This window comes from Xylocopa sonorina, chromosome 10, assembly GCF_050948175.1.
Source record: "Xylocopa sonorina isolate GNS202 chromosome 10, iyXylSono1_principal, whole genome shotgun sequence".
Classification (NCBI taxonomy): Eukaryota; Metazoa; Arthropoda; class Insecta; order Hymenoptera; family Apidae; genus Xylocopa; species Xylocopa sonorina.
In genome coordinates, this window is record NC_135202.1 from 10,771,199 (window position 1) to 10,797,375 (window position 26,177).

The 26,177-nt window shown below is 42.3% G+C and overlaps 4 protein-coding genes across 4 annotated transcripts in view; 3 read left to right on the forward strand and 1 right to left on the reverse strand.

The window, feature by feature from the left end:
- The window catches only part of LOC143428512 (homeodomain-only protein), a 123,659-nt gene extending 104,515 nt beyond the window's left edge, over positions 1 to 19,144 (forward strand). Inside the window, exons 2-4 of the mRNA XM_076903445.1 lie at positions 7,530 to 7,544; positions 18,115 to 18,299; positions 18,389 to 19,144. Of these exons, the coding sequence (XP_076759560.1) occupies positions 18,120 to 18,299; positions 18,389 to 18,460 (252 nt within the window). The 5' untranslated portion in view covers positions 7,530 to 7,544; positions 18,115 to 18,119 and the 3' untranslated portion in view covers positions 18,461 to 19,144. The remainder of the gene's footprint in view (positions 1 to 7,529; positions 7,545 to 18,114; positions 18,300 to 18,388) is intronic.
- Positions 2,335 to 6,644, forward strand: Trc8 (TRC8 ring finger protein). Its single transcript, XM_076903427.1, has 4 exons — positions 2,335 to 2,437; positions 2,533 to 2,929; positions 3,368 to 3,735; positions 4,044 to 6,644. The coding sequence occupies exons 2-4, from the start codon at positions 2,650 to 2,652 to the stop codon at positions 5,382 to 5,384; spliced, it is 1,989 nt and encodes a 662-aa protein (XP_076759542.1). The 5' UTR covers positions 2,335 to 2,437; positions 2,533 to 2,649; the 3' UTR covers positions 5,385 to 6,644.
- LOC143428649 (cilia- and flagella-associated protein 61) lies at positions 10,278 to 16,341 on the forward strand. Its single transcript, XM_076903694.1, has 20 exons — positions 10,278 to 10,657; positions 10,743 to 10,877; positions 11,038 to 11,198; positions 11,265 to 11,391; positions 11,480 to 11,818; positions 11,883 to 12,366; positions 12,444 to 12,697; positions 12,769 to 12,985; positions 13,047 to 13,291; positions 13,357 to 13,545; positions 13,611 to 13,733; positions 13,800 to 14,064; positions 14,140 to 14,347; positions 14,417 to 14,586; positions 14,661 to 14,885; positions 14,938 to 15,042; positions 15,114 to 15,191; positions 15,257 to 15,373; positions 15,435 to 15,500; positions 15,562 to 16,341. Exons 1-20 carry the CDS (start codon positions 10,479 to 10,481, stop codon positions 15,748 to 15,750), a joined length of 3,876 nt encoding a protein of 1,291 aa, XP_076759809.1. The 5' UTR covers positions 10,278 to 10,478; the 3' UTR covers positions 15,751 to 16,341.
- Positions 19,145 to 22,074: 2,930 nt separating the features above from the next.
- On the reverse strand, positions 22,075 to 26,074 carry LOC143428243 (uncharacterized). Its single transcript, XM_076902967.1, has 8 exons — positions 25,544 to 26,074; positions 25,000 to 25,471; positions 24,694 to 24,924; positions 24,248 to 24,585; positions 23,329 to 23,499; positions 22,785 to 23,256; positions 22,490 to 22,720; positions 22,075 to 22,415 (listed from the first exon to the last, which is right to left on the reverse strand). Exons 1-8 carry the CDS (start codon positions 25,679 to 25,681, stop codon positions 22,075 to 22,077), a joined length of 2,394 nt encoding a protein of 797 aa, XP_076759082.1. The 5' UTR covers positions 25,682 to 26,074.
- Between the last annotated feature and the right edge of the window lie 103 nt (positions 26,075 to 26,177).

Consider the following 26,177-nt stretch of genomic DNA (forward strand, 5'->3'; position numbering starts at 1 on the left):
GCGTTACGCGTAACGAGATACTGTTATTTTTACTTGTCTATTTTACATTGTACCTTATCAACTTTCGCAGCACCGAGTTTGTTTTTATCTCGTCGGATTCAAAATTACCTACGTCTGCTTACACGGTGCAGAGTTTAACGGGAAATTATGCTTTGAAATTGTATAAAGAAACGCGGTGAACGGATGTGACTGAGGGAAAGCGTAAGGCACGCGACTAGATAGCGAGAAGAATGATGTAAAGCATAAATGGGAATAATGAGCAAAACTATCGAAATCTATCAGCAATCGAGGAACGATAATTTTCACTCCTGCTTTTAACTTTACCATTTAACCCAATCGTAATTGCTTCCCAAGGGATTACTCGAAATGGTCTCGAAGATGTTTGATTGTCTTGTATCAACGGTATTCAAACATCTTTGACATCGTCGAGTTTATATTGTACCGCATAATGTGCCTCAAAAAATGCCAGCGTTACCAAGAGCGAGTGGCAATAAAAGAAAACTCATGAAAGCGATTGTATGCAAGAAAAGAAACAGTAACGATAAATAATCGTGTTAAATCGCTGAGAGCGCAAACATGGTCGATGAAGTTTATCATAAATGATTAATGAAACTGTCAGAACAAAAGGGATTCGGGAGGAGAGACGCGGATTTATAAAAGAAATCGCAAAATGAAAAAAAAAGACACTTGTATTATAATGTAGCATTACGGTAGCGTATCTAAGCGCATTAAGATTCGACTATAAATCAGAAAAAGAAACGAACGATTTACCCGGAGATATAGATAAGTTATATGGTAGCTATATAGTTATGAACGAATGGCAGTATGAATATTCTGTATTCTGCACGTCTGTTGCATGTCTGTAAAGAGACACTGGGAGGCCAATGATATATAATCGTTTATTTATTATCTTGTTTCGGGATTAAATGAAATACGCATTTAAAACATCGTATATATCAGGCATGTACGTGGAAAAAAAGACAGGAATGAAAACGCGCGAATTTTACTCATCGATCATTTCATTCGTTTTTTTGAAGCTATGTATATTTTCACATAATCTTTTAATCGCGTAATTTAGATTTGAATTTATTAATGATGCCTTTACACGCGAAGAACTGTACGTGCCTGAAAGAAACATATTCGATGTCGACGGAAATGCGTTTCCACTAAACAGTTTCGACTGAGATCGAATGCTTCCAGGATCGATTGAAATTTTATTTTCATCTCCTCATTCCTCCCTTTCTTTCACCACGTCATTGTAACATCGTTACAGTCAACGCCTTTTACTTTTGCGAGCGAACGATAAAGAGTACATGATACTATTAACTAATAAAATTATGAATTTGCATAATAAAATTATCGATATTAAATCTACAATTATAGATATGTATATATATCTATTTTTTTTGTTTGTACTGCATGCACAGTTGTTTGTATGCAGCACAATATAATTCAGTTGACAGACTTTTGAATGAGCGTAGAGTAATCTGCACGCGTTGTTTATTCCATAATATATTTTGATGAATGATACAGTATCGTATGTAACAGTGCATATGAGATTATCACTTTCTAAGAAACATTTCTTTTTTTTATCATTTTTAAATTGATTTCCGAACAACCCGTCGTTTATTGTTACTGTAACAGTGATAAGATACTGGATTCTTAATTACGTAACTCGAACTGACGGCAGATTCGTGTAACAATGTAGAGTTGTTGTGTTATTACCTGATTATATGGAATAGGTAGGGTATATGCAAAAAACCGCGCGTATACTTAATATTGCTGTAGGATTAAAGTAATGTAGCGCCATCTGATCAAATCGTTCAAATTCTTTGTGCATGTACCATCGTAACCTCCAAGATATACGCGATAGCGTTTTACGTCGAGGAAAATTACGCGTATTCAAAAAACGTAGCTTAGTCCGTGTCCCGTCGCTGTCGCGTTCGCGCGTTTCCGTAACTATCGTGCGCAGGTAAGAAACGTTTCAGAGTAGAATAGAATCCTCGGCGAATAGGAAGAAAACACGTCTGACAGAAGATTCAAGATTGACAAATTGTACGTGCCCTACCTGTTGTAATATTTTTGTACGATGGTGAAGTGTTTTCGATAATGCTCGTAAAACGATTCAGTTCGCATCGTAATCAACAATCGATGTGAATAATAATCCATAAGCTACATTTATAATCGTTGGACGAACGTTTTACGCTCGATTCGAACGGAATCAAGTTCGACAGGATCAAATTTGTTAATCCCAAAAAAAACGTTTAAAATTTTCGTCGTACTTTAATCACATTGATCATTCCATTCTTGTATACTTTCGCTAATTATGATCAAACTGTAATCGGCGAATCTCGATTTTCGATTACAAGAATTGTCCTACTTATTCGTTAACCAGTGATTTAAGAATATGATAACCATACACTTTCTAATTTCGAAGGTAACTTAGCAGTAGTTGTTTCCTAAATGCACGACGAAACATATTAATCATGTACTCTAGTGGAATTATTATAAATTGAACATTTTTGGCTTTAGGTACTATACTAACAAAATTAAACTGTGTCATATTGGGAAGGCCTGTGTTTGCTCTCCATAAAACAACAAAGTATCATCTTTAAGATTTGTGTTACAAGAGGACAAACTCAAAAAACAATGGATACAACTATGCGTGAGAGATTTCTCAATTTTGCGGACATCATAATCAGGGTACCACCATTGTTCATCATAGATGAACTACTTAGAATCGGACTTGGACTGTCCAGTGATAATGTCGTGTTGGACATCACTGAACATAGTTATAAATTATCCAAAGTGACGGACAACACTGTGAACACGATGACACCTAGTTCAATGTCGGAGCCGTTCAATTTTGAATATCTTGTCTATAAGATGCATTTTATAATTTTACTGAAATTTCTATGTTGCTGTTTAGGTAAGATGTTTACATTATAAATAGTTTGTATATGTTTAATTATTGATTATTGTAATCCAGTTCTCTATAAATACTTGCAAAAGTGATAGATTGTACATTAAAATTTGACTTGTTACGTGTTACCTAGATTAGAGATTCGTTAAATGTTACATATTTTATTGTATTGAGATGCATGGTAGACAAAGTAGAAGAAACAACACAGACTGTTAGCAGTAACGGAATGGCCATTTATTATTCAGAATAGTGGGGTTTAATTCTAAGGGTCACTGTATCTACAAAGAGGAGCAAGCTTCATGCTATATAAGCAATAAAATATTCCTGAAATCATTTATACAGAATCAAAGAGCATTTATATTTTGTTCTTTGGCATAATTTTAAAATTGAAATAAAATAATGGAACAAAAATGAGTTGTTGATGGAGAAATATTTACTTTTCAGGATGTATCGCTGCAATATGTACATTTATGTTATGGACAAAACACTTAATAGTTGTGTATCTATATTTGATACCAGTAGGAGCAATATTTATATCCTATTGGTCGAATTTTAGTACAATGAGAGCTATTATTACATATATGGATTTACACAAATCCACAACTAGTATACTTGACGATATACTAAACCTTAATTTAAAATACATCTTAAACGATGGACCTGGGTTGTTGGTAATTCAGAATTATGTACTACAATGCTTACTAGCTAGTATTTTTTGTTACCTACATCTCGCCCCAAAACACCCAATTCTTCAAAAACTCCTCGTATTAAGTTTCATGGCACCGTCGATTTTGGGCATCTGTCCAGTTCCGGTAAGTTTAATCGAATATATATTCGCTTAGATTTGATACCATCGCATGTTAAAAAGAGCTATATTACGATAGATCTTGGTATCTGCACGTGTATAGAATAACTGAACCTTTACATTTTTTAAATTTTCGCAACGCCGTTAGAGTACCTGGAAAGTGTGCTCCTCTTTACAGACTTTTTTCAGGCAGCTCGTCAACTTTCCAGGCAGCTCGGTATACATAGCGTTGATTTACATCTAAATAAGTAGATGTACATATATACCCTAATGGTACTGGAGTGCACGCCAATTGAATATACATAATCTTTTCAGGCGCAAGTCCTCTATCACGCGCCAGTGTTTGCGGCACTTCTTCCATTGGCTGTATGCAAGTTCGTCATTTGGTACAACGGTATGACCATGCTAAAGACGATTTATCTGGGCTACCAGCACGCTCACAACTTCATAAGCAACTACGGGCTGTCCGCGCTCGCTGAAACCGAATGGATACGATTGAACGTACCATGCGTGTTACGCACGTTCTGGATGTTGCGTGTGGGAGGACAAGTGTTTCAGATCCTTGAAAATCATCACGTTGAGGAGACGTTCACCTATTACGTGATGCTCAGAACTCTGTTGGTGAACAGCTGCGAGACCTTGACGGCGGTACTGGGATTAACCAGTATAATCTCGTCCATTTGCCATTACATCGGTTGTCTCTTTCAATGGGTGCTGCTAACGGAGGACGGCGATGACACGAGTATCGGTACCGTGTCCGCGATTCTGTTCTACATGCTGGCCCTTCAAACCGGACTGACCAGTTTGGACAGGGAGAAACGTTTGGTCAGGCTGTGCCGAAATTTTTGCTTACTGTTCACAGCAGTACTACATTTCGTCCACAATATCGTGAACCCCCTATTGATGTCTCTCAGCGCCTCTCACAATCCCGCCTTCCATAGACACCTTCGCGCCTTGGCGGTCTGCGCGTTCTTAATTCTCTTCCCCGTATCATTATTGGTATACCTATGGTCCCATTATACCGTCAGCACGTGGTTACTGGCCGTATCCGTGTTTAGTATCGAGCTGATAGTAAAAGTGTTGGTCTCACTCGCGATCTACTCCCTCTTTCTGATAGACGCCTATCGTCGCGTATTTTGGGAACAGCTGGACGATTGCGTGTACATAATACGATCGTTTGGCAACACCATTGAGTTCGCGTTCGGCATCTTTTTGTTCTTCAACGGCTTCTGGATTCTAGTCTTCGAGTCTGGCGGAACGATCCGCGCCATCATGATGTGCATACACGCCTACTTCAACATATGGTGCGAGGCGAAAGCTGGATGGAGCGTGTTCATGAAGCGACGGTCAGCCGTGAACAAGATTAATTCCCTTCCCGAAGCGAAAACGGAGCAACTTCGTATGCTGGATGACGTCTGCGCTATTTGCTATCAAGAGATGCAAAGCGCGAAGATTACACGCTGTAATCATTACTTCCATAGCGTCTGTTTAAGAAAATGGCTGTACGTGCAAGATCGTTGTCCGTTGTGCCACGACGTGTTGTACAAAGTCGAGAAGAACCATAACAATAGGAACAACGAAGTTCTCGCCACTGAACAAGGAACGCAGCTACATGCTGAGGACAACATCTTCCAACGAATGAACGAGGACAGGTGAAAAGACGCATAATTCCATCGATTGTGATATGTGTGTATATCATACAGACGAACTGTTATAAATCTGAAAAAACAGAAAAAAAAACATTTAAAATCATATAAGGCATTGATCTCCAAAAAATCTAGCCTCGGAAAAGGTTTTGTTTCTCGTGCAAGTCATTCAAATTCTAGTACACCGATACACAATGTACTCTAATCGCGGCTATGAGACAACGTTGTCAATCAGCGTGTGTCACTCCGTTACCGTTTTCATGTTTACCTTACAAAATAATTTCTTATGACATCAAAAGTTTCCAGTTCTTAGAATCAAGATCGCTCGCGAGTACTCGACTTGCTTTTTACCGTTCAAGCTTCCGTGCATGCGTCAGTGCTTACTCTTCCATTTTTAATGTAGCATTCTACTACTCTACGATTGCGTACACCGCGCCTGTTAATTAAAATTAAAAGCGAAAAGCTCGTGTCGTTTGTTCATTAGAATAAACGTCCTTAAACACAATCAGCGAAATTGCTATCTATTTTTATCGAAGCGCGGAATACTTTACTTTAAGTATCTGGAAAGATTACATCAGAAAGATAGTAGTAGACGGTGTGATCTATTGTTTATGATCTCGTACAAAATCTTTTTGTAATAGAGATCTACTTGGTGATAAAACGGAGATGATGAAATCATTGTTGATGTGTAACGAATATACGAGGCACCAGGTGTGTGTCGCCCGGTGTAACAGGATTTAATCATTCTTAGCTTCTTTCGAAATCGATAGAGGAAAGCAAACAGGACTTTATATTAATATAGTAACTGTATTAGTCCTAGAAACTAACGGTCTGGTACCAAATTTCTATGTAATTGCGTCGTAGGCTAACGGTGGCAAGCCTTTCATACCGGCGGAAAGCGGAGAGTGTACTAACCGACACGCTAGAAGTTGGACAAAAAAGTAATTGTAATATTTGACACGCGCGCGTAAAAAGGTTCGCCACCGCTGACGTAGCCGATTTTCTATTTCGTGTACGCGCATTTTACTACTTCGAACGGGGACGTTCACCTCGTCAAGGATGCAAGAAGTTCTCTTTCTTTCAAGTTGGATCACTTTCTCTATCTCGATTCGAATCCACAAGCCTCTGTGATAGTTAGACGATGGCGAAAAATTATAAGATCTAATTTATTGCAACAAAGCATCATTTACTTATTACACAATTTAATAACGACCGTATAAAGTTTCGTTTGTAAGATCTAATCATCTCCAATAAATGTTATATTTTTAAATCATTATTTTTCTCGCGGTCCAAAACTGTATCATATACTTTCCAGATGCTCCTTGATATTAAGCCTGTTGCGGCCCTCGGATCGCTTTCGACTGAATCCTGTTCTCCTTCCATTAAAACACCATCCAGTTTCCAGACAAGTATGAAAAACTCGCTACTACTATGCATAATTTTACATTTTTATTTATATTGATGTTCGTCATGTTTCTTCTTTTTTAATCAGGATGATTTCGTTTCGAAGGAATTAAAGTACACAAGCTGGGGTCCATCAAATTTCGATGATCATAAGCACACCGTTAACAGAACATTGCATCAATCAATGTCACAGCTTAATGCATCAACTTAGGATCTCGCTCTGCCATGGAGGCTATCCCACGTGCAACTGGGTGAAGGGCACGTTATCACACGTAGCTACCAATTACACGTCCAATTTTAGATCCGCCAACATTTCCGTCTCCCAGCTCGACTTAATCACTGACTAAACGCACCAACGTTAAACATGAAGATAGAGATTACTTTCGCGTCATTATCGCCGCTAACATTGACAATGGAAGATAAAAAGAACGTATTCGTCCAATAGACATTAAATGCGAGATGAAGGCCGCCAGAAGAGAAAGCAGGATGTTAAATCGAGGGGAATTTTTGTTTACTTCCAATTTTCGATAACGACCGGAGCTGCTGGTGGGCACGTACACTTTCGCAGCCGACGACTCCCCTCTTCAGCGCTCGTTGCAATTGCAGACCGCTGCTTGATCTCCGAAAGTCCACTGCTCGATCTCAGTCTAGCGCGTAACGCCGCTGAGCGAGGGTGCGATTCGTTTCCCGATATATATATATACATCCCTCCTCGACAACAAACGAGAGATCGACCGCATAACACGTATATATAGAAGAGCAACAGGTAAGAAGCTCAAAGAACAATTTCGTACAGCCGGAATTCAGAAGTTGGCAGAACATTTGCACACGACCGACAAAACGTTTTGTATATCGTGCATGTCGAGCAGAGAGCGACAGAGAGTTAACTGGCTCGTTCTATTGTAGCGACTAGTCGAGCGGAGGTGCTTTTTTTTTCTACGCGGGTCACGTCGTGGCGAGGGACATTATGTCTTTGATCGCTGTAAATCCGAACGCTGCGTTGCTAGCTACGGAAGATGTAATAATGTGTAACGATATTTGCTAATGAAATTTGTTTATATCGAGTCACGTACGCACGTTTCGGGCTGGGCTCCGCGACTGTGTTAATTAACTTATGATACCTGGGCATAGATAAAACGATTAATGACGCAATGACGGTACGTTCTGCGACGTATCGCTGAAACGAGACAAAGGAGGTCAGAAAATCGAGCGCAAACCACTTGCGCTTATTACAATAATATCATCGTAGAGAAATCGAAGAATCCAGTCGCGTCTCTCTTCGTCGTAGGATCGTTCTATGGTGATCGATGCTGGGGATCCCGAAGCCAATAATTCATTGTATCGTCTATCAATAATCGCATCTCGTCGATCGATAAAGTCCCCGCAAGTACTAACAAATTAAACCCTCGGTTAGAATATCTCGTTTGCGCTGAAATTCTAACGATCGATAAAAATATAGAGTATGGCCATTAAATGGCAATAGAGCTTTTAATAGAGTTACCAATGTACCTCGCGAAAGTACGTGTAATAATAACGCTGAACGAAGATTCGTGTGAAAAGCATTTCTCTGAAACTCGTTCGAGGATAATCTATTTATACGGGCGAGTCCGCTTACGTTTTCCGCGCTACATTTTTTCGTGGCGCGAGAACAGCCTCGTTTCTCACACCAGCGAGGCGTTAACGCTTCGATATCCCCGTTTCGTCCGCGAAATAGGGAATATACATTTTAACCCGCGTCACGTTCCAAGCCACCGGGCAGCCAGGGGCATTGGAACGATTGTGGGAACCCCGGGTAAAAGTAAAAGTAACGGAACAAAACGGAGCCGCAAGGTTTCGCAAGTCGGAAATTCGTACGGCGTGTTTTCAATGTCTGACGTAACCCGTTAAAACGAACCGTCGCTGGTTCAATGGGCCGTGTCGCGCGTTACGTACCACTGAATGGGACTAAACGCGACACCTCGACGATCTAACCGACCCCTTCGGATTTCTTCGACGCGGATCTTCGCGCGAGCAGGAAGCTGCCAGCTGATGGACACATCAAAGTCGAGGAGAGAGCCAAGAGGAGCCCTCGTTGGGCGCTCTTCCGCGTTTTCTTGCAGTTATTAATAAAATCTCCTTCCGCGACGCGATCATCGCACGGTCTGTAATCAGCCGGCGGATCTCTGTTGAGCTAATTAGAAGCTTGCCAAGGAAGAGATTTCTTAAACCCTTCCTCGGAGGTTCAGACAGGCCTTTATGGGTCTTCGTGATGCGCTGCATTGCTGTTAACGTTAAACTTGCGCCCGATACTAATGGAAACATCGTTTAATGAAAAGAGACTCTGTATAACAGTAGATAGAGCCAGTTCACATTGTCACGATTCTCGCCATGTTTTTGTGTAAAGCGTGTTATAGTTAGACTCCGAAAAAATAGTGTGCCATACGAATGGATTGATCGAATATCTGATGATACGTGATAATCAGCGCGCCATTTGACCTCTGATCAAGCTACGTAGCTACTGCCTCCGATATCAAACGTTGCGTATCTATCAAAGAGAGTTTTAGCGTGCGTCCGCGTGCGCTTTTCGTCTCCAATTTCATCCGCTCGAGTTTCTGTTAATTACCTTCAATTTACCTTCAATTGCTTCGAGCGCACACTCGGTTCGACAGGCCGCAGGCATTTAAATTTAAGCAGAGACGCGGAAAACGACCTACGTGGTAAAAACCAATCGATTTCAGGCTTGAATGGCGCCCGTGCGGTGCCGAACGGTGCTCTTCAATATCGAGAAGTGTTCATAATATTATTAGAAACTGGGTTGGTCAGTATTATCGATCATGCACGGCCTGGTTTTGGAGCACCAGTAGTTTTCACCGTTAGATTACCCGTTCGAGTCACATCGGAGCCCGTGAACCGACTCGTTGGCTCGGAATTTGCATAGTGAAGGGAAATATTATTAGAAGCGATCAATTTCGAAGCGATTGAACACATTTCCTGAGTTCGATTAGCTACGTCTGGCGTGGCGACGGCCACTGTGCGAGCGGTAGAACGACCGCGTCTGGTGCACGTGCCAACCGTGTCGCACGCACCAAGCACCGTGCAAATAGCTTCCGCGATGCGTGTTGCGGCTGCCCGCGGGAAAAAGAGAAACGAAGCGGTGACAAGCGATCGCCCGGCCGTTCTTTCTGGCACCCGTCGACGCTTCCGGGTAAATCGCGATTCCTCGTTCGGCCCGTGAACGCTGTGAACGAAGCATAACGAGAGGAAACGGGGCTGGTGAGCGATTACTTCGCCCCTCCGTTTAAATCGGTCGAAGAGGCTTCGTTATTACCTTTTTGCGGGTGCCAAAGTCGGTCACGCGTACGTTGGGTGCATAACAGCCCCGCTTTTCCCACGGCCACTCCTCGATTAGCCCACTCTTTCTGTTCTTCCTCTCGACAGAAGTGTAACAAAATCTGTCCTCGCTTTCTTCACTTATATCGCAAGAAAGTATAGAAAATATCATTGTATATTTACGTATACGTGCCTATTGGCAATCCACCAGTGACACACCGTGGGCGGTTAACTTGAGAGAGTCCGAGCCTGTTCCTAATCGAATTTGCATTAACGCTCCCCGTTCCAGTCGTGAAAGTAGTTTTAAAACGTTCGACGATCGCTGATTAAACGACTGATTGCGACAGACTTCGGTGCGTCCTTGCGAGAACTATCGCTACGATCATTGAAGATGATGAACATTTGGCTGGGCGATGTGGAGGCGTATTTCCTCGGGAAGAGGAGCCTGGACCCAGTTTCAGAGGTGTTAGGCGTCAGACGAATGGAGCATAGCGATCTACCGGACCTGGAACGACTGATACGTCCGGAGACGTACGAGATCTTCGGCGACGTGGACCTTGGACGTGTCTAGTATCGCAGATAAAACCAGTTGGACTCGAGTTCTACGAAAGATAGCTTTAAAGCGAACTGACGGGGAACGTTGTTGGGTTTGCAGCGAGGCCAGCTGTCTGTCAATGGTGCAGTGCAACGAGAAACGCGAGGTCGTATCTGGACTGTGCCTTTGCAATTATCCGAACGTACCGTCGGTGATTCCTGAGGAATGGCCGCACTGGCTTCGGACATTGTATAGGTAAACGTTGCGTAGCACCTACGAGAGTTTACGTTACGGGCACACCTATCTCTGTTATCTCAAAACTGATACAATTGATTGGCAATATCCGCAAGTGTTCGTCATGGTTACTACCATTTTTACCGTTTCGAAAATTCACGAGAATTCCGTTTGAAAGAAGAGTCGAAAACGTGACGGAGAGCAACGCGATGTTCGCGCACATCCTCCTCTGGGACAAACGATACACGGGACGTTTCTTCGAGGACCTCCTTACTGGATTCTTCGACGTGGCATCCTACCTGCTGCACGTGATCCTCGTGGTGCCTCCTGGGATAATCCTAGGTGAATAATTCCAGGATCGGTCACTCTACCACGGTTCCAATCTCGGTCACTGGTGTAATTTTCCAGCGGACGTGTTCGAGCAGCAGATGATCAGGGTGCCGCCGAGATGTACGACTGACAGATACTCCGTGCAGTCCCTCTACATGACCGAACGTCATTTGAAACACCCTAGACTCAGGATTCGACGAGCCGTGTGACTTTCCAATCAGAATACTTTTGTACTTTACAATCATTACTTTTACTGAGTTGGACTCTGAGAGAATATCTCTTTTGCACGATAGAGAGGAGGATAACGACGACGTGATACCGATCATCGACGCAGAATCTACACTCCTGAAGGAATACTACGGAGAGTTTTATCTCAGCGAGATGATTCGTCATCCTGATGGTTGTCGACAGCTGATCGTCTCTGAAGACGACGATGGCGTGGCCACAGGAGTGATGTGTTTGAACAGTACCGTGGACGTGAAAACGCTGAACGAGAATTTTGAATTGGGTCCTTATAATGGCCTCAGAAAACCGCACAAGGACGATCGATTTCCACCGGAATCTATGATGCCGGACAGCGAGACATTCTTCAATATCTTTTCGAGGAAGCTTCGAGTGGAAACGACGGAAGGGTTGGATGACAGTTCATCTCCTCTGAAAGTATCTTTAGTAATTTTAAAAATCATCTACCATCAGATTCTCACTGAAAGTTTCTTCGGAAGAAAGTATGGAAAGAGAGGAAGCACCAGAAATCACCACCAACACGATGTCGACCGATTACGCGTCGTCGAAAGTGGAAGCAGTCAACGAGGAGCAGCCACAACTTACTTTCCTCAGTTCGATCATAACCAATCTCTCTGACGTCTACCATCAATCTAAGCTAATGACCAGTGCGTTCATAGAATCGTTCGATGTTCCACGTGAGTTGGGCACAATCATTATTGGGCAGGTTGAAAACACCGAGACGTTACCACTGGGTATCGAGCTTCCATCGCAGCCAGTTTATTATGGCGAAAGGAACGCGTTCGTCTTGGAGATTTTCGCCACTCAGGAGCATATAAAGCAACGCTGGGGCAGGAACTTCGTCGAAGCCGCGTTCGAGTGTTACCAGAACTTGGATTATTGCGCTATACTTCTCCCCTTCTCGCATCCATCTTTGCCTCTCCTCGAACATTTCGTGGTATTCGAAGATTATAGAAACTTCAACCCTTTAGCGATACTCCCTCTTGTTTTACACATTCAGTCTCATTTATTCAGCGTGTGCCATTGAGATGCAACAAGGATTACCCAATGACTTTGTACGTGACGCATCGAGCCGCGTTGCTGGTCCAAGTGCAACTACGAGAGGCTGTACTCTCCGACCGTGAAGGCGTGCAAGAGCTTTTGCAGAGGATCCCAAAGGCGGAACTGATTTTGGCAGACTTCGACGCGACAGTGAGGAAAGAACGATCGGATCTCTACTGCTACGTTTGCCAATGGAATAACGTGATAGTCGGTGTAGCGATTCTTTGGTAATACTTTGGTAAAGTCTTTCGACAATGTTCTGAGAACGTCCTGTGTAATGTAACGTGAATTGCATCAGTGCTGAAAAGGAAGTTACATACATCAGGCGACGATATCACGTGGAAGATCACATCGCGGCGCGGAACATACCTGAAGACGCTTATGGCAGGATCCTGCACTTTGTCTTGATGCCAATTTTCTCCGTTCACCTGCACCACTTTTTCTGCGAGATTATGCGACTCACTGGCATGATTGTTCTTTACTATCGACTAAGGGAGAACGCATTTAGTGCTCTGGTAAAATTCTGCGATACTTCTCAGCGTTGGTAGAGTACCGTTAATCGTCCGTACTTTTTAGACTCGTACGCATCCTCTGACGATCTGCTTGAACCGTATGGTCCCAGTGAATCCTCGTTACAGAATCGAGTACAAGTATTCTGGCTTCGTCGAAACGGATGAACCTGAAGAAGAAACCGAGCCATTTTCACTGTTCATGACGACGCCACGTCTGGCAATGATACCCAGTTCGATTATTGAATCGAAGATAGTCGTGGTGGGCGCCTCCGACTGCGGTGTGGCCTTTCTGGAACATCTTGCATTGGGGTAAATCTTCAAAGATAAAAGAAGACCATGGAAATCATCGATAATCAACTTCTTCTTGAATTCAGCCAAAGTTTCAAGCGATTCACGAACCTCACCTTAATATCACCGAATGGTTTGCCTTTCGACTCTGACACCAATGACGCCAGCACTCGTTTGGTGCCGTTTAAAGGGCGCTACTGTCGGAAGTATCGTCGGCTAGTCGCTGCACGTACTTGGATCAATATTGTATACGGAACTGTGGTAGCGATCCAGAGGTAAGAGGCACACGACTATGCAGTAGAAATTGAGAAGACAAATGATGTCTTTGTGTAATGAATAGAAAGAAGAAGTACGTGTCTGTGATGCATCAAGGAAACGTCGAGTACGACTATTTAATTCTGACCTGCGGTCTGCAATATCAGAGGCCACGGTTCCAGAAGGAACTGGAAGCGCAAAAGAAAGGGTAAAGGTGGAAATTGAACGTCGTAGGGATAGATTAGACCGTGGTAATGATTCCTTCCTCGAGCAGAGAATATTTGGAACATGAGACGCCTTGGAATTGCATTACGATTAACGACGATACAGAAGCTGCCACGTGCTTGGAAAAGATACAAGTACTCACGCAGAATTTGGAGCGTGAGAGAAAAATTATTTTTTATGGACACAACGTCGACTGCTACTGCGCCCTTCAAGGGTTGCTCGAGTTTGGAGCGAAGGGCTCTTGGATCACCCTGATTCAGCCGCCATTGGAACCCTGTGCCACTCATGATACTGCCTTCTACAACGACTGCGAAGTACCTATAAGAGAGCATACAAATTAAACTCCATCTCCTTAACTCGTTCTTAGAACGAGTCTCCGTCTGTTTAAGCTGTACGTGGAAGTAATGAATTCAATCAGAAGGAACGATATCGAGATACTAGTGGGCTGGCAGTTGATCGAATGGTACCTGATGGATTCACCAAAAGGGAAAATGATAGAATCGATCGTAATTCGATTAAAGGGAGAAACTAGAACGATGGATTGCGATGCCCTCGTCATTTTCCTCGAGAAGACCATTAACATGAACGTATTCTTGGGTGAACGTCGATAATAATTAGCCTCGATAACTGTCGACCTTGATTCCACAATTTAATCAATCCTTTCAGCGATCTGCAAGGCTGGGCTAGTATTCGACGGTCGTCTGGTCATAGATCCGGACATGAGGACCAACGATCCATCGATCTTCGCCGCTGGAACTATGACCAAGTACTGCAGGAAGTTGTACGCCGATTCCTGGCAGCACGTGTACTTCTACAGCGTGGAAGTCGGCGAGAGAGTTAGTACAGCAGTACTTTCAAAAGCTGCGAGTCTTCCTCGGGGAACTGTCTAAATTCTAGCGAGTATTTTTAGCTCGCTAAGGTCCTTCGATCGATCATCGACAGCCATCATCGAGGCGTCCAAACACCGTTCGAACCGTACAAAGGCAAAACATTCTTAGCGATACCTGTGTTTCGATTACCCAATATCGTCGCCTGCACTTTGCCCGGTGGCTATCGTTACGTTCACACGTGCAAGCCTGGGAAAGCTATGCTAATGGCCACTCGCCACGACGTTTACGTGAGTGTTCACGATTACGTCAACGTATGCTTTAAATACGTGAATTTTGCGTGAACGTAACCATGTCTAGGGCGAGGTGCTCGTAACAGGCACGTGTACATCCGAGCTCGGCTACTTCCGCATACGATTAAACCGATTCGACACGGTTGAAGCAGTAACATGTTTTAACAAAAAGGTAACCACGTTATGAGAGAGATTAGTGATCGTAAAGGTGGAGATTGGACGTGAATTAACCTGGTATTTCAGGATTTTGAAGTACGCCATATGATAGCCTTGTATGGGAAACACGAAACTCTGTTGAACGGATTAAAGAGACGTTTCCACGTAAGTCTAAGGTTTTGCCACCTCGTCAAGTAGAAGATACGACGAATGATTTCATTTCACGATAGGAGTCACTGATCTCAGACTTCTACGCGTACTTCCGGGAGCCGTGGGCCATGGCGCTCTTCTACGACAAATTCGAGTGTCTTCGCGTAGAGACCAGAGCCACGCTTTTGTCAAAAACGGTGAGAAACGATGAATTATTCGTTATCGGTACAGTTTGTTAGAAAACTTTCCTCGCGACAGGCGATTCCTGGTCAATCCTTAGTCGAGGACTGCATACGCGCTCTGATTAAAACTAACTGGCTCGCAGTGAGTGTTTCGAAACAGCCAACACCATTCTCTATTGAACATAACGAGCAACTATCTTCAGATGCGAGAAGAGGATCTTCGATGTATCCAATCGAGGTTCGCCGGCTCCGTGTATCAGCAGGAGATCGAGGAGAATCTTTTGGACTTCCTGCAGTTCTTCGAAGAGGATCTGCCCGTCTACTGCACGCCTGGAAAGTTGCGTGAATTATACGCGGACATCGAGGACAGTCCTTTGTACAGCGATCTCTAATCAAGCTCCGTCGATCCTGTCGCCGTCGATTATCATTTCACGCTTTCTCGAACGAGCAGCGGTGAAATAAACGATCGCGAAACGAATGGACCGGCTCTTATTTTCGTCGACACGTTCACGCGTGAAGCGATCCCGATACGCGGGCACGTCCACGGGGAAACCGCAAGCGCGGCTGCCGGGCGATCGCGTTACCGCCCGAGGGACGAGCGTTTCTGATTTTGAGAGCGAGTTTTCCATCGACCGCCGTCCTCGATCGCCCCGTCCCTCGCCCACTTGCCTGGCATACGATCCGATCTGTAGGTCAAGTTTAACATTCCGCGCTGCTCCGTGAACGCGCAAGGCGCTCGAGGCGGCGCGCGGCGTCTACTCGCCGCCCACGCCGGCGTCGAACAACAAACCACCGCGTTACAGAAATGTCAGTCCGCGATTAACGCTAAACGCGGAACTGGCCCCTCCCGTAGGCTTATCGACGAGCACGGATCGCGCCTCGTATCGTTTTGTTCGCTGAACAAAACGACACTCGCTCGATGTCGAGGAGAAAGTCTGTACAGTGGATGTTGGACAACTCTTGCAGGCCAGAAACTGATTTTTATCTAGCCTTTCTACTTTCGTGGAAGCTTGCGCGGTCTCTATACGTAGCTTCAGATGCAAATTGATTTATGGAGAATTCCCAGCGCGTTGAAAATAAATTTTCTCTTGCGCGTTGTTCAAAGATAGAAGCCAGTAGTCTTATCAGTTACACGAGACAGGAGAGTAGCCAAATAGTTTACGGTTTAATCGGCCAGTGATTCAGGACCGGAAGCAGGCTAATATAATTAACCAGTTTGGCAAGGTGCTTGATCAGTGCTCTCGTTAAGCTGCGTCCCATCAAGGCTGATTCCTCTCCCACGTGCATGCATCGATTTACATTTTTATATTATTACCCGCGCAATAGCGATCGCGGCGAAACCAGGCAGGAATCAGTCGCGCGTGGACCGCGCACACACACCGTTCGATTAACTGGGGCGACGATCGCGAAAATGAGTAGACAAAGTGCGCTCTCGTACTTCTACGAGAGGAAGTGTTACTTGTGCGAGCGACGCGGCGTTCGTTCCGACGATGAATTCGACGCGCCGAGGAAATCCACGCGGAGAGTGAGATTCAGCGAGCCTAGTAAGTGGTCACGATAACAAAAGAGGACTCTATACAGTTCTTTTAAATACTCTTTCTCTCGCTCTTGATATATTCGCGGCGACGTCTACTTTGTAAGCACGGTTGCAAATCGCTACTGTTCAGACGCTCTAGTCAGACACCAAACTACTGCCACATGGTCCTTAACGCGGTGGTAGATCGGGAGGAGACCAGACGCTCTGGTCAGACAGATACTACTACTTAAGGTTCGATGTAGAGGAGTCACTTTTTGATGCATGTCACGTACCAGTGGAAATAACCAATGTCGCTTTGACGTATCGCTGTATCATTGCTGACGGATTAATTAATATTGCTGTCGAGTACGTGCTCGAATTAAGTAACGCATTCAAATCGATACTGGTAAGTGTTACACGTCAACGCTTAGCTAAATGGTGACCCATAATCGAACGTTAAGTAAGAAGAGACAAGATAAGAGGAAGCAAAAGTAAGGACCGATTATACATGTCATTTATAAGTATATTAGGAAACAGTAGAATGTAAATTAACTGTTTAAAAACTGCTAGCGGTATTTTCGAGAGAAAAGCGCCGTGAAACGTTCCAACGAAGTTGGACAACAAGTGACCAACGCGAGCCGAGTTCTGTTATTCCCGTAACCGCATATTCAGGTCTTGAAATGTATCCAAAACCGTGGAGGCCCCCAGCCCGGGTCAATGTCATGCTATTCTCGTTTCGAGGCTGTAAATTTCACAGCTGTTAAATCACGCCAAAAGACGCGGAGTCCCCGTTCAGCGTTCGAAGAAGCCCAATTATCCGAAACCGTTTCCTCCGCGCCGACACGGGACTAGGGCGCGTAATTCCAGTTAAGGGGTCTCTCCGTTTAATCTAGCGCCGCGCAATGGACACGGCAGACGCAAAACAACATCGTGCCGGTTTACGTAATCCCAACCATTTATTATACAACTGTTACGATTACCGCGCCTTCGCGACATAACATGCGAGCTAGTGATAATGCGAGACGAGCCGGTTGCGCAACGCGAGGGTCAATTTACGAACGAGTTCTAGGCTCGTAGCGCCATTACGGTGCGTATCAGCGCGTTTGTTCCCCGTAAAAGGGAATATTCGCGCCGGACGTCTCGCTGATTCATTCGCGCGTCTTTTGTCGCCGATCTGATCGCTGCGAGAGCTTCTAGACGATCGCGATGGCTCGCACTAACGGATGCTTTCTGTGCGCAGGCAAAATGATGAGATCGGCCTCTCCACAGTACCCTAGCAGAGGGCCCGACGCACGAGTGATTCGTCTGACCACCGACCAGGAAGCTGTCCTGCAAGAGCAGTTCAACAGATGGCCCAGGGCACCTCACACAGCAGACGTCGTGCTGCTGGCAGCCGAGACAGGTCTCTCCGAGGCAGACGTTGAGGTGGTTCTTTGTTTCTTTTCTCCTGTTAAAAGAGGAGATAGGTGGTAAAGATTCCAGATAAGATATTTTGATTTGCTGGGGTGTTTCAGGCTTGGTACGCTATCCGATTAGCTCAGTGGAGGAAGGAGCAGGGCCTAGGAGGAAATCTCGGTCTACATTAACGCTTAACGTTGAGAGAGTACATACCTTGGACGTTATCGTAACTGTGTACCTGAGAATGTAATTCTTGCAAGGATTGCATGCCGACCTGACAACGATCTATTCTTCATCGATCTTCCGTTGCTTTTTACTGTAGCTTCTCAGCAGTTGTACTCGCGTAGATTTGATTAGTTTAGGGGCGAGGACGATCAGCCGATTTATTTATGTTAATTTGCTCGTTTCGTTGCCGCGTTGGGGCGAATCGTTAAGGAGGAAGGTACCAAAAAGCACGAATTGATTTTAAGAAGTAACTGTGAATAAAAGAGACGTGTATGTTAGAGGAATAATTGTAGTTGCTTTAACGTCTTTATTATATTATTTATTTTAATTCGGAGATATGTATGCGTATATTAACACGTTCGGATAAAATATTCTTTACCAAGTGCCTCGATATTATTTAATCGTAAGTACGTCGTGCAAAGAAGACATTACCAGTGAGTATTAATCATAGAACATGTAGGCATCTGACCGCGGGTGGTAGAAAAAAATGATGCTAGACGTAACGTGTCGGGCACTACGAACATAATTCAATGTTTCTTAATAGTTGCACTAATACTTCTCACACAATAATTGTACAAAAAAAACTTCAATTGATATAGAAATGTTTGTATAATCCAATTACTTAAAAATAAATGTCATACAAAGAATATTGTACGTATCGTACGTATTTTATAATGTTTTAAATACATCCTGTCTGACTGTATACTGAAATTTAATTATGCGGATAAAATAATCATTTATTGATTCTGTTATAGGTACCACAGGAAACAAGAGAAGGAAGAAAGAGCAAGAGTAATGACTAAGAAAGAAGACACCTAAGAAATATTGTATTGATAGTATAAGTATTATAAGTATTATATCATTAGTACAAGTATTGTATCATTAGTATAAGTATTATAAGTATTGTATCACTAGTATAAGTATTATAAGTACTGTATCACTAGTATAAGTATTATAAGTATTGTATCATTAGTATAAGTATTATAAGTACTGTATCACTAGTATAAGTATTATAAGTATTGTATCATTAGTATAAGTATTATAAGTACTGTATCACTAGTATAAGTATTATAAGTACTGTATCACTAGTATAAGTATTATAAGTACTGTATCACTAGTATAAGTATTATAAGTATTGTATCATTAGTATAAGTATTATAAGTACTGTATCACTAGTATAAGTATTATAAGTATTGTATCATTAGTATAAGTATTATAAGACACAATTTAATTGTAATTTACTGTATATTACGTTAATTGGATTAAATAAATTAACTTTTTAAGAGATATATAACTGATTTTATCATTTTCCATCAATTTCCTTCAAAGTCCCAACTAAAAATTCCGAAATTTGCCAATGTCTTGTTAAATGACGTCACTTGCAAGAATCGCCAAAATTCCTGGAATTCTCGATGACGTCATTTCCAAGAAATGGCACGTTCGGATACCTCCTCACTACTTATGTTCTCCTGATACAAAGTCGAAAAAACGGGTCTTCGATCGAAAAATTGGAAATGTATCAGGAGAACATAAGTAGTGAAGAGGTATACGCGCCACTTCTAGGAAAATGACGTCACTTCCAGGAATCGCCGAAATTCCAGGAATTCCCGATGACGTCATTTCCAAGAAGTGGCACTATTCGGATACCTCCTATGACGTCATGTTCTCCTGATACATTGCCGATTTTTCGAACAAAATCTTGAAAATCCGACTTTGTAACAGGAGAACATAACATATGAGGAGGTATCCGAATAGTGCCACTTCTTGGAAATGACGTCATCGAAAATTCCTGGAATTTTGGCGATTCTTGGAAATGACGTCATTTTCCTGGAAGTGGCAAGCATACCTCCTATGACGTCATGTTCTCCTGATACATTGCCGATTTTTCGAACAAAATCTTGAAAATCCGACTTTGTAACAGGAGAACATAACATATGAGGAGGTATCCGAATAGTGCCACTTCTTGGAAATGACGTCATCGAAAATTCCTGGAATTTTGGCGATTCTTGGAAATGACGTCATTTTCCTAGAAGTGGCAAGCATACCTCCTATGACATCATGTTCTCCTGATACTTTGCCAATTTTTCGATCGAAAACCCGATTTTTCGACTTTGTATCAGGAGAACATAAGTAGTGAGGAGGTATCCGAACGTGCCACTTCTTGGAAATGACGTCATCGTAAATTCCTGGAATTTTGGCAATTTTTGGTAGTGACGTCATTTTCCAAGAAGTGGTAAGTTTTAGGACTATTGGGTCGAGGATATTAGAGGAAAATGATGAAACTTGTCTTAAACCTCTCCAAAGTTTAATTTATTTAATTAAATTAATGAAATATACAATAAATTACAGTTGAAATCTGTCTGATAATAATGCTTATACTAACAATACAATACATCTTATATCTACTATAATAATTAAATACATTGTGGCAATTAATAGTAGAAAATGTAAAGATGCATATATTGAAGTGTTGGTGGATTAAACAGATTCTTGCATTGGTTCCTCAAAGCTTTCTTCCTGGTCTTCCATGTATTAAACTGTAATAGAAAGAAGAAGAATGATAATCTAATCAACACATTTCAACAAAATTTTATAATTTTTAATTGATTTATACTGTTCGGATGAATATTTTAATTATTTGTATTAAAATCTTTATATCTGTGTAAGATAGAGAAAGATATATACCAAAGATATAAGATAGAGTGAGACAGATGATATCGACCCTACTCTAGAACTTCTGGCGCCATCTCTGTAAAAAGTGCTCAAACTGGTCGCTCAGCAGTATCGACAGCGAAGTAAACTACTTAAAACTACTAGCGCCATCTCTGCAGAAAGCACTGAAACTAATGCTCGACTAGTTTCACCTCTTCTCTGAGAGATGGCGTTAGTAGTTTTAAGTAGTTTACTTCACTGTCGATACTGCTGAGCGACCAGTTTGAGCACTTTTTACAGAGATGGCGCCAGGGGTTCTAGAGTAGGGTCGATATCATCTGTCTCACTCTATCTTATATCTTTGGTATATATCTTTCTCTCTCTTACGTCTAAAGCGGGAGATATAATATATCTTACTCTTTCGATTCAGTGAAAAAATTGAGAATTCCAGAGTCAATCACGTTAAATGGTATTTGTAGTTGTTCAAAAATATCGCGCGATGATACAGAATATTTAACAAAGGATTATACATTTCAACTTACCATCAAATTAACGGGGACTGATTAAAAGAATTTCGTGAATCGATTCTAGAGATCCCGCGCCGCAGGAGACAACAATGTGTCGCATAGGTATATTCTGTGATCATACGTACGCACACTTGAAATAACATATCTGCGCTTCTTTCCACATCGCATTCATATACAGTATATTTTCTATACCTGCGGAAGATGTACATGAAGCATGGAGAACGATTCCGAAGCACAAACAACTGATGGTGCCATTTCTTCGACAAGTGCTAAACTGATCGCCCTTGAATATCGACGTTACGTTAAACATTTCTTAATTTAATGCCATTTTATATACTGCTTTACGATTCTAATTATTATTAAATATATAGAAATATCTGCATCCGTATATAAAAGTTTTAAACGTTCACCATAACTCTTAAAACTGAGAGATACGAGATCGAAGTCTTTAGAATACTCATGTAAGTCTGCATATTAACTACAAAGAACTGTCCAGCAGTTAATTGAACCGGATCGTGGGCCCGCATTATGACGTAAACGATGTCCTTTGTCACACCTCTCGGTAATTTGTACCAGTTGCACGAGTATAAGGTGTTACCGACACTTTCCATTCGACGTTTCAAGTAATCACCAACGTAGCTGTACACTAATAGCTGCACCAATAAAGTGCCCATCACCATGAACGTTTTTATGACCAGCACCGTGTTACCAACACCCATCGCGAGGATACATTGAAATCCTAGAAACAGAGATCAATCACTACCAGATATTCGACTTGTTTAATCGATGAAACAAAAATGCACGAATGTTCACCACCGGTACAGATAAGCACACAACTGGAGAATATTTGTACGACTAAGATAGAGCTGACGGTTTCATTCAGCATCTTGGCTAATTTTAGCAAATGGATATGCCTCTTCACTAAACCCTTAAAGTGCTCGGTCACTCTCTCGTTTCGTTTAGACAATTTACTGAACTCCAGCTTCAGGATCTCCACTTGACCGCATAGGTGAAAAACGATACCAACGAACAACGAATCGCTACCTAATCCAATTTTCACCAAAGTACATTAAACAACTAGTAACGTTTGATACGATAAAAGTATTACCTAAATTCCCAGTGCCCGTAATTAATAGCATCATAAACTCCGTAATGGAAATCAAGATGAATAAATTGTCTGATACGTTAATAATCGCCAAAGTATATTCAGAAGGGATAGGATACTCTGGAATGTCCGCTCCTGTAACGTTAACTACTTCTGCTTCTTTTTCGACCACCACAGGTAGGATCGAGAAAAAAGCCGCGGCGACATATGCGAAAAATATCGCGCAGCCACACGCCATTCTGGCCATATAAGCGTGGCGTCGTAAAATGGCACGTTTCACGTTGTCGTCCAACACCTTGTAATCTTTAACCGCCGATGTGAAATTCGCGATGAGTCCTGCAGGCCAGATGCGAAAGCACATCACCTTCGACACCGCCAGAGTACCGCAAATTATTAGTAACATCGCGTCTAGATTCTTTCCAGCGTCGCTGCTGTCCAAATAGAGTTCCGTTTGCACGATGGCCATCATTAATAACTACAAATAAATTACATTTTACCTACGACCGTTCGAATAACTGAGTAAAATACAATGAACAATATTTCATACCAGAATTAAAATTGTAAAAATGGTACGTAGATTCGAGAAGACATTGTAAACCTGAAGAGGCCACGTACCCACGGGCCACGATAAGATTTTCAACGGAGTCATCGCGTACGCGAAGTCTTTCTTAAATGACGCCTTCATCCTCGTAAGATGTTCTACGAGTTCGATCAACGATCATTCCTCGATAGAGAATACCTTTCTCCATTTTCTTCCCGTCTGGCATTGTATTTCTAGATACATTTATTATTCAACTGTAATCGCTCAACTCTACCTTCTGTCGAGCCTATTATCGTTCCTATGTCAATTGCGTTCTACCCATAAAATTGCGACAGTGGGGAGTATTTTGCAGACACTTTGTTGCTATATTTCTTCCGGTAGGTAATGCGTACGATCCATGATAGTACCTTTCTTTTCAAATACAGGAAACATCGAGATGTGTTTTCGAAGAACATTCAAGTTTTATTGCGAGCTGTTAGTTTAAAGGTGCGGTGCAATGCAAATGCGAGGAACTCTTTCTTAGCACGTAAAGATACCCTTTCAAGGAAGGAAAGTGTACGCAGAAACTAAAGTACTTAAATTGCACTCGATTTCTTTCAACCACACGGAACAAGGATATCTCCGATCGCATGCTCTTGCGATTATACTGTTAGAAGTTCATAAAACTTTTCAGACATTACGAAGCGCGATGCAGTCTTCGTTGCAACGTCAGAGGACATACATGGCACCAAATGAGTACATGAACCTGATACGGTGAGTTTCAAGTATTCGATCAAAGCTAGTTGAATTCGATTTTGAATGTCCCCAATAACTATTAATGGATGACAGAAAATATAATATTAATTACTCTACAGTGCTTTATTAAAGTAATGTAGCCTTGTAGAGTTGCATATATTTATTTTAATATAGGTGCCCAGAAACTTCAAGTACTTATCATTACTCGAAGAACAGAGAGATACGAGATCGAAGTCTTCAGTATGCTCATGTAAGTCTCCAAATTGACAATAAAGAAGTTCCCAGCGCTCAATTGGACTGGATCTTGAGCCCTCATAATGACGTAAACGATGTCTTTTGCCACAGCTCTCGGTAAATCGTACCAGTTGCACGAGTATAACGTGGTACCGATACTTTCCATGCGACGATTTAAATAATCGCCAACGTAGCTGTACACTAGCAGTTGTGCCAATAAAGCACCCACCACCATGAACGCTTTTACGACCAGAACCATGTTGCCAACGCTCAGTGCGAGAATACATTGAAATCCTAGAAACAGTGATCAATCAATACCAGATACTCGATGTATTTAAATGGAACATGTAGCCCACAATTGTATTGCGTTAATAAAGCAAATAAAAATGCTCGAATGTTCACCACTGATACAGATAAGTACACAACTAGAGAACAGTTGTACGATTAAGATAGAGCTAATCGTCTCGTTCAGCATATTAGCTAATTGCAACAAATAAATATGCCTTTTCACTAGCCCTTTAAAACGTTGGGCTACTCTTTCATCTTTGCCGATCAACCTACTGAAATCCAGCTTCAGTACTTCCACTTGACCGCACAGATGGAATATGATACCGATGAACATCAAGTCGCTACCTAATTTACGTTAAAATTCAAACAAACATTGCTCTCACAGAAACATGAAAGTATTCAACGCTATGAGAACGTTACCTAGATTTGCAGTGTCTGTGGTGAACAGCATTAAGAGTTCCACGATAAAGATCAGGAAAATCAAGCCGTGTGGCATGTTGATAATCGCTAAAGTATATTCTGAAGGGATGGGATATTCTGGAACGTCCACTTCCGTAGCGTTAACTACTTCTTCTTCCTCTTCGACTATCATAGGTACGACTGAGAAAAGAGTCGCAGCGAAATATGCAAAAAATATCACGCAGGCACACACCATTCTGGTCATATAAGCGTGGTGACGTAAAATACTACGTTTCACGTCGTCGTCCAACTCCTTGTAATCCTTAACCGCCGACGTGAAATTCGCGATGAGTCCTGCAGGCCAGATGCGAAAGCATATCACCTTTGACACGCCCAGAATACCGCAAATTGTTATTACCATCGCGTCCAGATTCTTTCCAGCATCGCTGCTGTCCAGATACAGTTCTGTTTGCACGATCGCCATCATTAATAACTACAAATAAATTACACTTTATCCGCGACTGTTCGAATAACTGAGTAAAATACAATGAACAATGTTTCATACCATAAATAAAATTGTAAAAGTGGTACGTAGATTCGAGAAGATATTGTAAACCTGAAGAGGCCACGTACCCACGGGCCACGATAAGATCTTCAACGGAGTCATCGCGTACGCGAAGTCTTTCTTAAATGACGCCTTCATCCTCGTAGGATGTTCTAAGTGATCGACCAACGATCATTCTCCGATCAGAAATACCTTCCTCCGTTTTCTTCCTGCGTAGCAACCCGTTGTATTTCTCGATTCATCTATTATTCAACTGTAATCGCTCAACTCTACCTCCTGTCGAGCACAATTATCGTTCCTATACCAACTACGCGTTACCTATAAAATTGTAACGGTGTGATGTACTCTGCAGCACGTAGTTGCTATGTTTTTTCGTGTAGATAATACATCTATTGCAGTAGTTTTTCTAAAGCGCGAGAAACGTTGAATAGTGTTGTGAAAGAACATTCAATTTTTATTGTAAGCAGTTAGGCTAAGGATATGGTGTGGTGCAAAGAACTCTTTCTTATTGCATATATGCCTCTTCTAGAAAAGAAAATGTGCAACACTAATGCGACTAAATTGCGCTCGATTTCCTTAAGCGCAGGGAGAGACGACACAATTGATCTACAGAAGGCTCTTGGAATCATACAGA

Coding starts and splice junctions, on each gene's coding strand:
- LOC143428243 (XM_076902967.1), bottom strand. CDS start 25,681: ATGAAGGCGTCATTTAAGAAAGACTTCGCGTACGCGATGACTCCGTTG. Junction 25,472..25,543: donor CTTTTACAATTTTATTTATG/GTATGAAACATT, acceptor ATTTATTTGTAG/TTATTAATGATGGCGATCGT. Junction 23,500..24,247: donor TTCGAGTAATGATAAGTACT/TGAAGTTTCTGG, acceptor ATCGAGGAATGA/TCGTTGATCGAACTCGTAGA.
- Trc8 (XM_076903427.1), top strand. CDS start 2,650: ATGGATACAACTATGCGTGAGAGATTTCTCAATTTTGCGGACATCATA. Junction 2,930..3,367: donor ATTTCTATGTTGCTGTTTAG/GTAAGATGTTTA, acceptor TTTACTTTTCAG/GATGTATCGCTGCAATATGT. Junction 3,736..4,043: donor TGGGCATCTGTCCAGTTCCG/GTAAGTTTAATC, acceptor TAATCTTTTCAG/GCGCAAGTCCTCTATCACGC.
- LOC143428649 (XM_076903694.1), top strand. CDS start 10,479: ATGATGAACATTTGGCTGGGCGATGTGGAGGCGTATTTCCTCGGGAAG. Junction 11,392..11,479: donor CTCAGGATTCGACGAGCCGT/GTGACTTTCCAA, acceptor TTTGCACGATAG/AGAGGAGGATAACGACGACG. Junction 14,886..14,937: donor ACGTGAGTGTTCACGATTAC/GTCAACGTATGC, acceptor AACCATGTCTAG/GGCGAGGTGCTCGTAACAGG.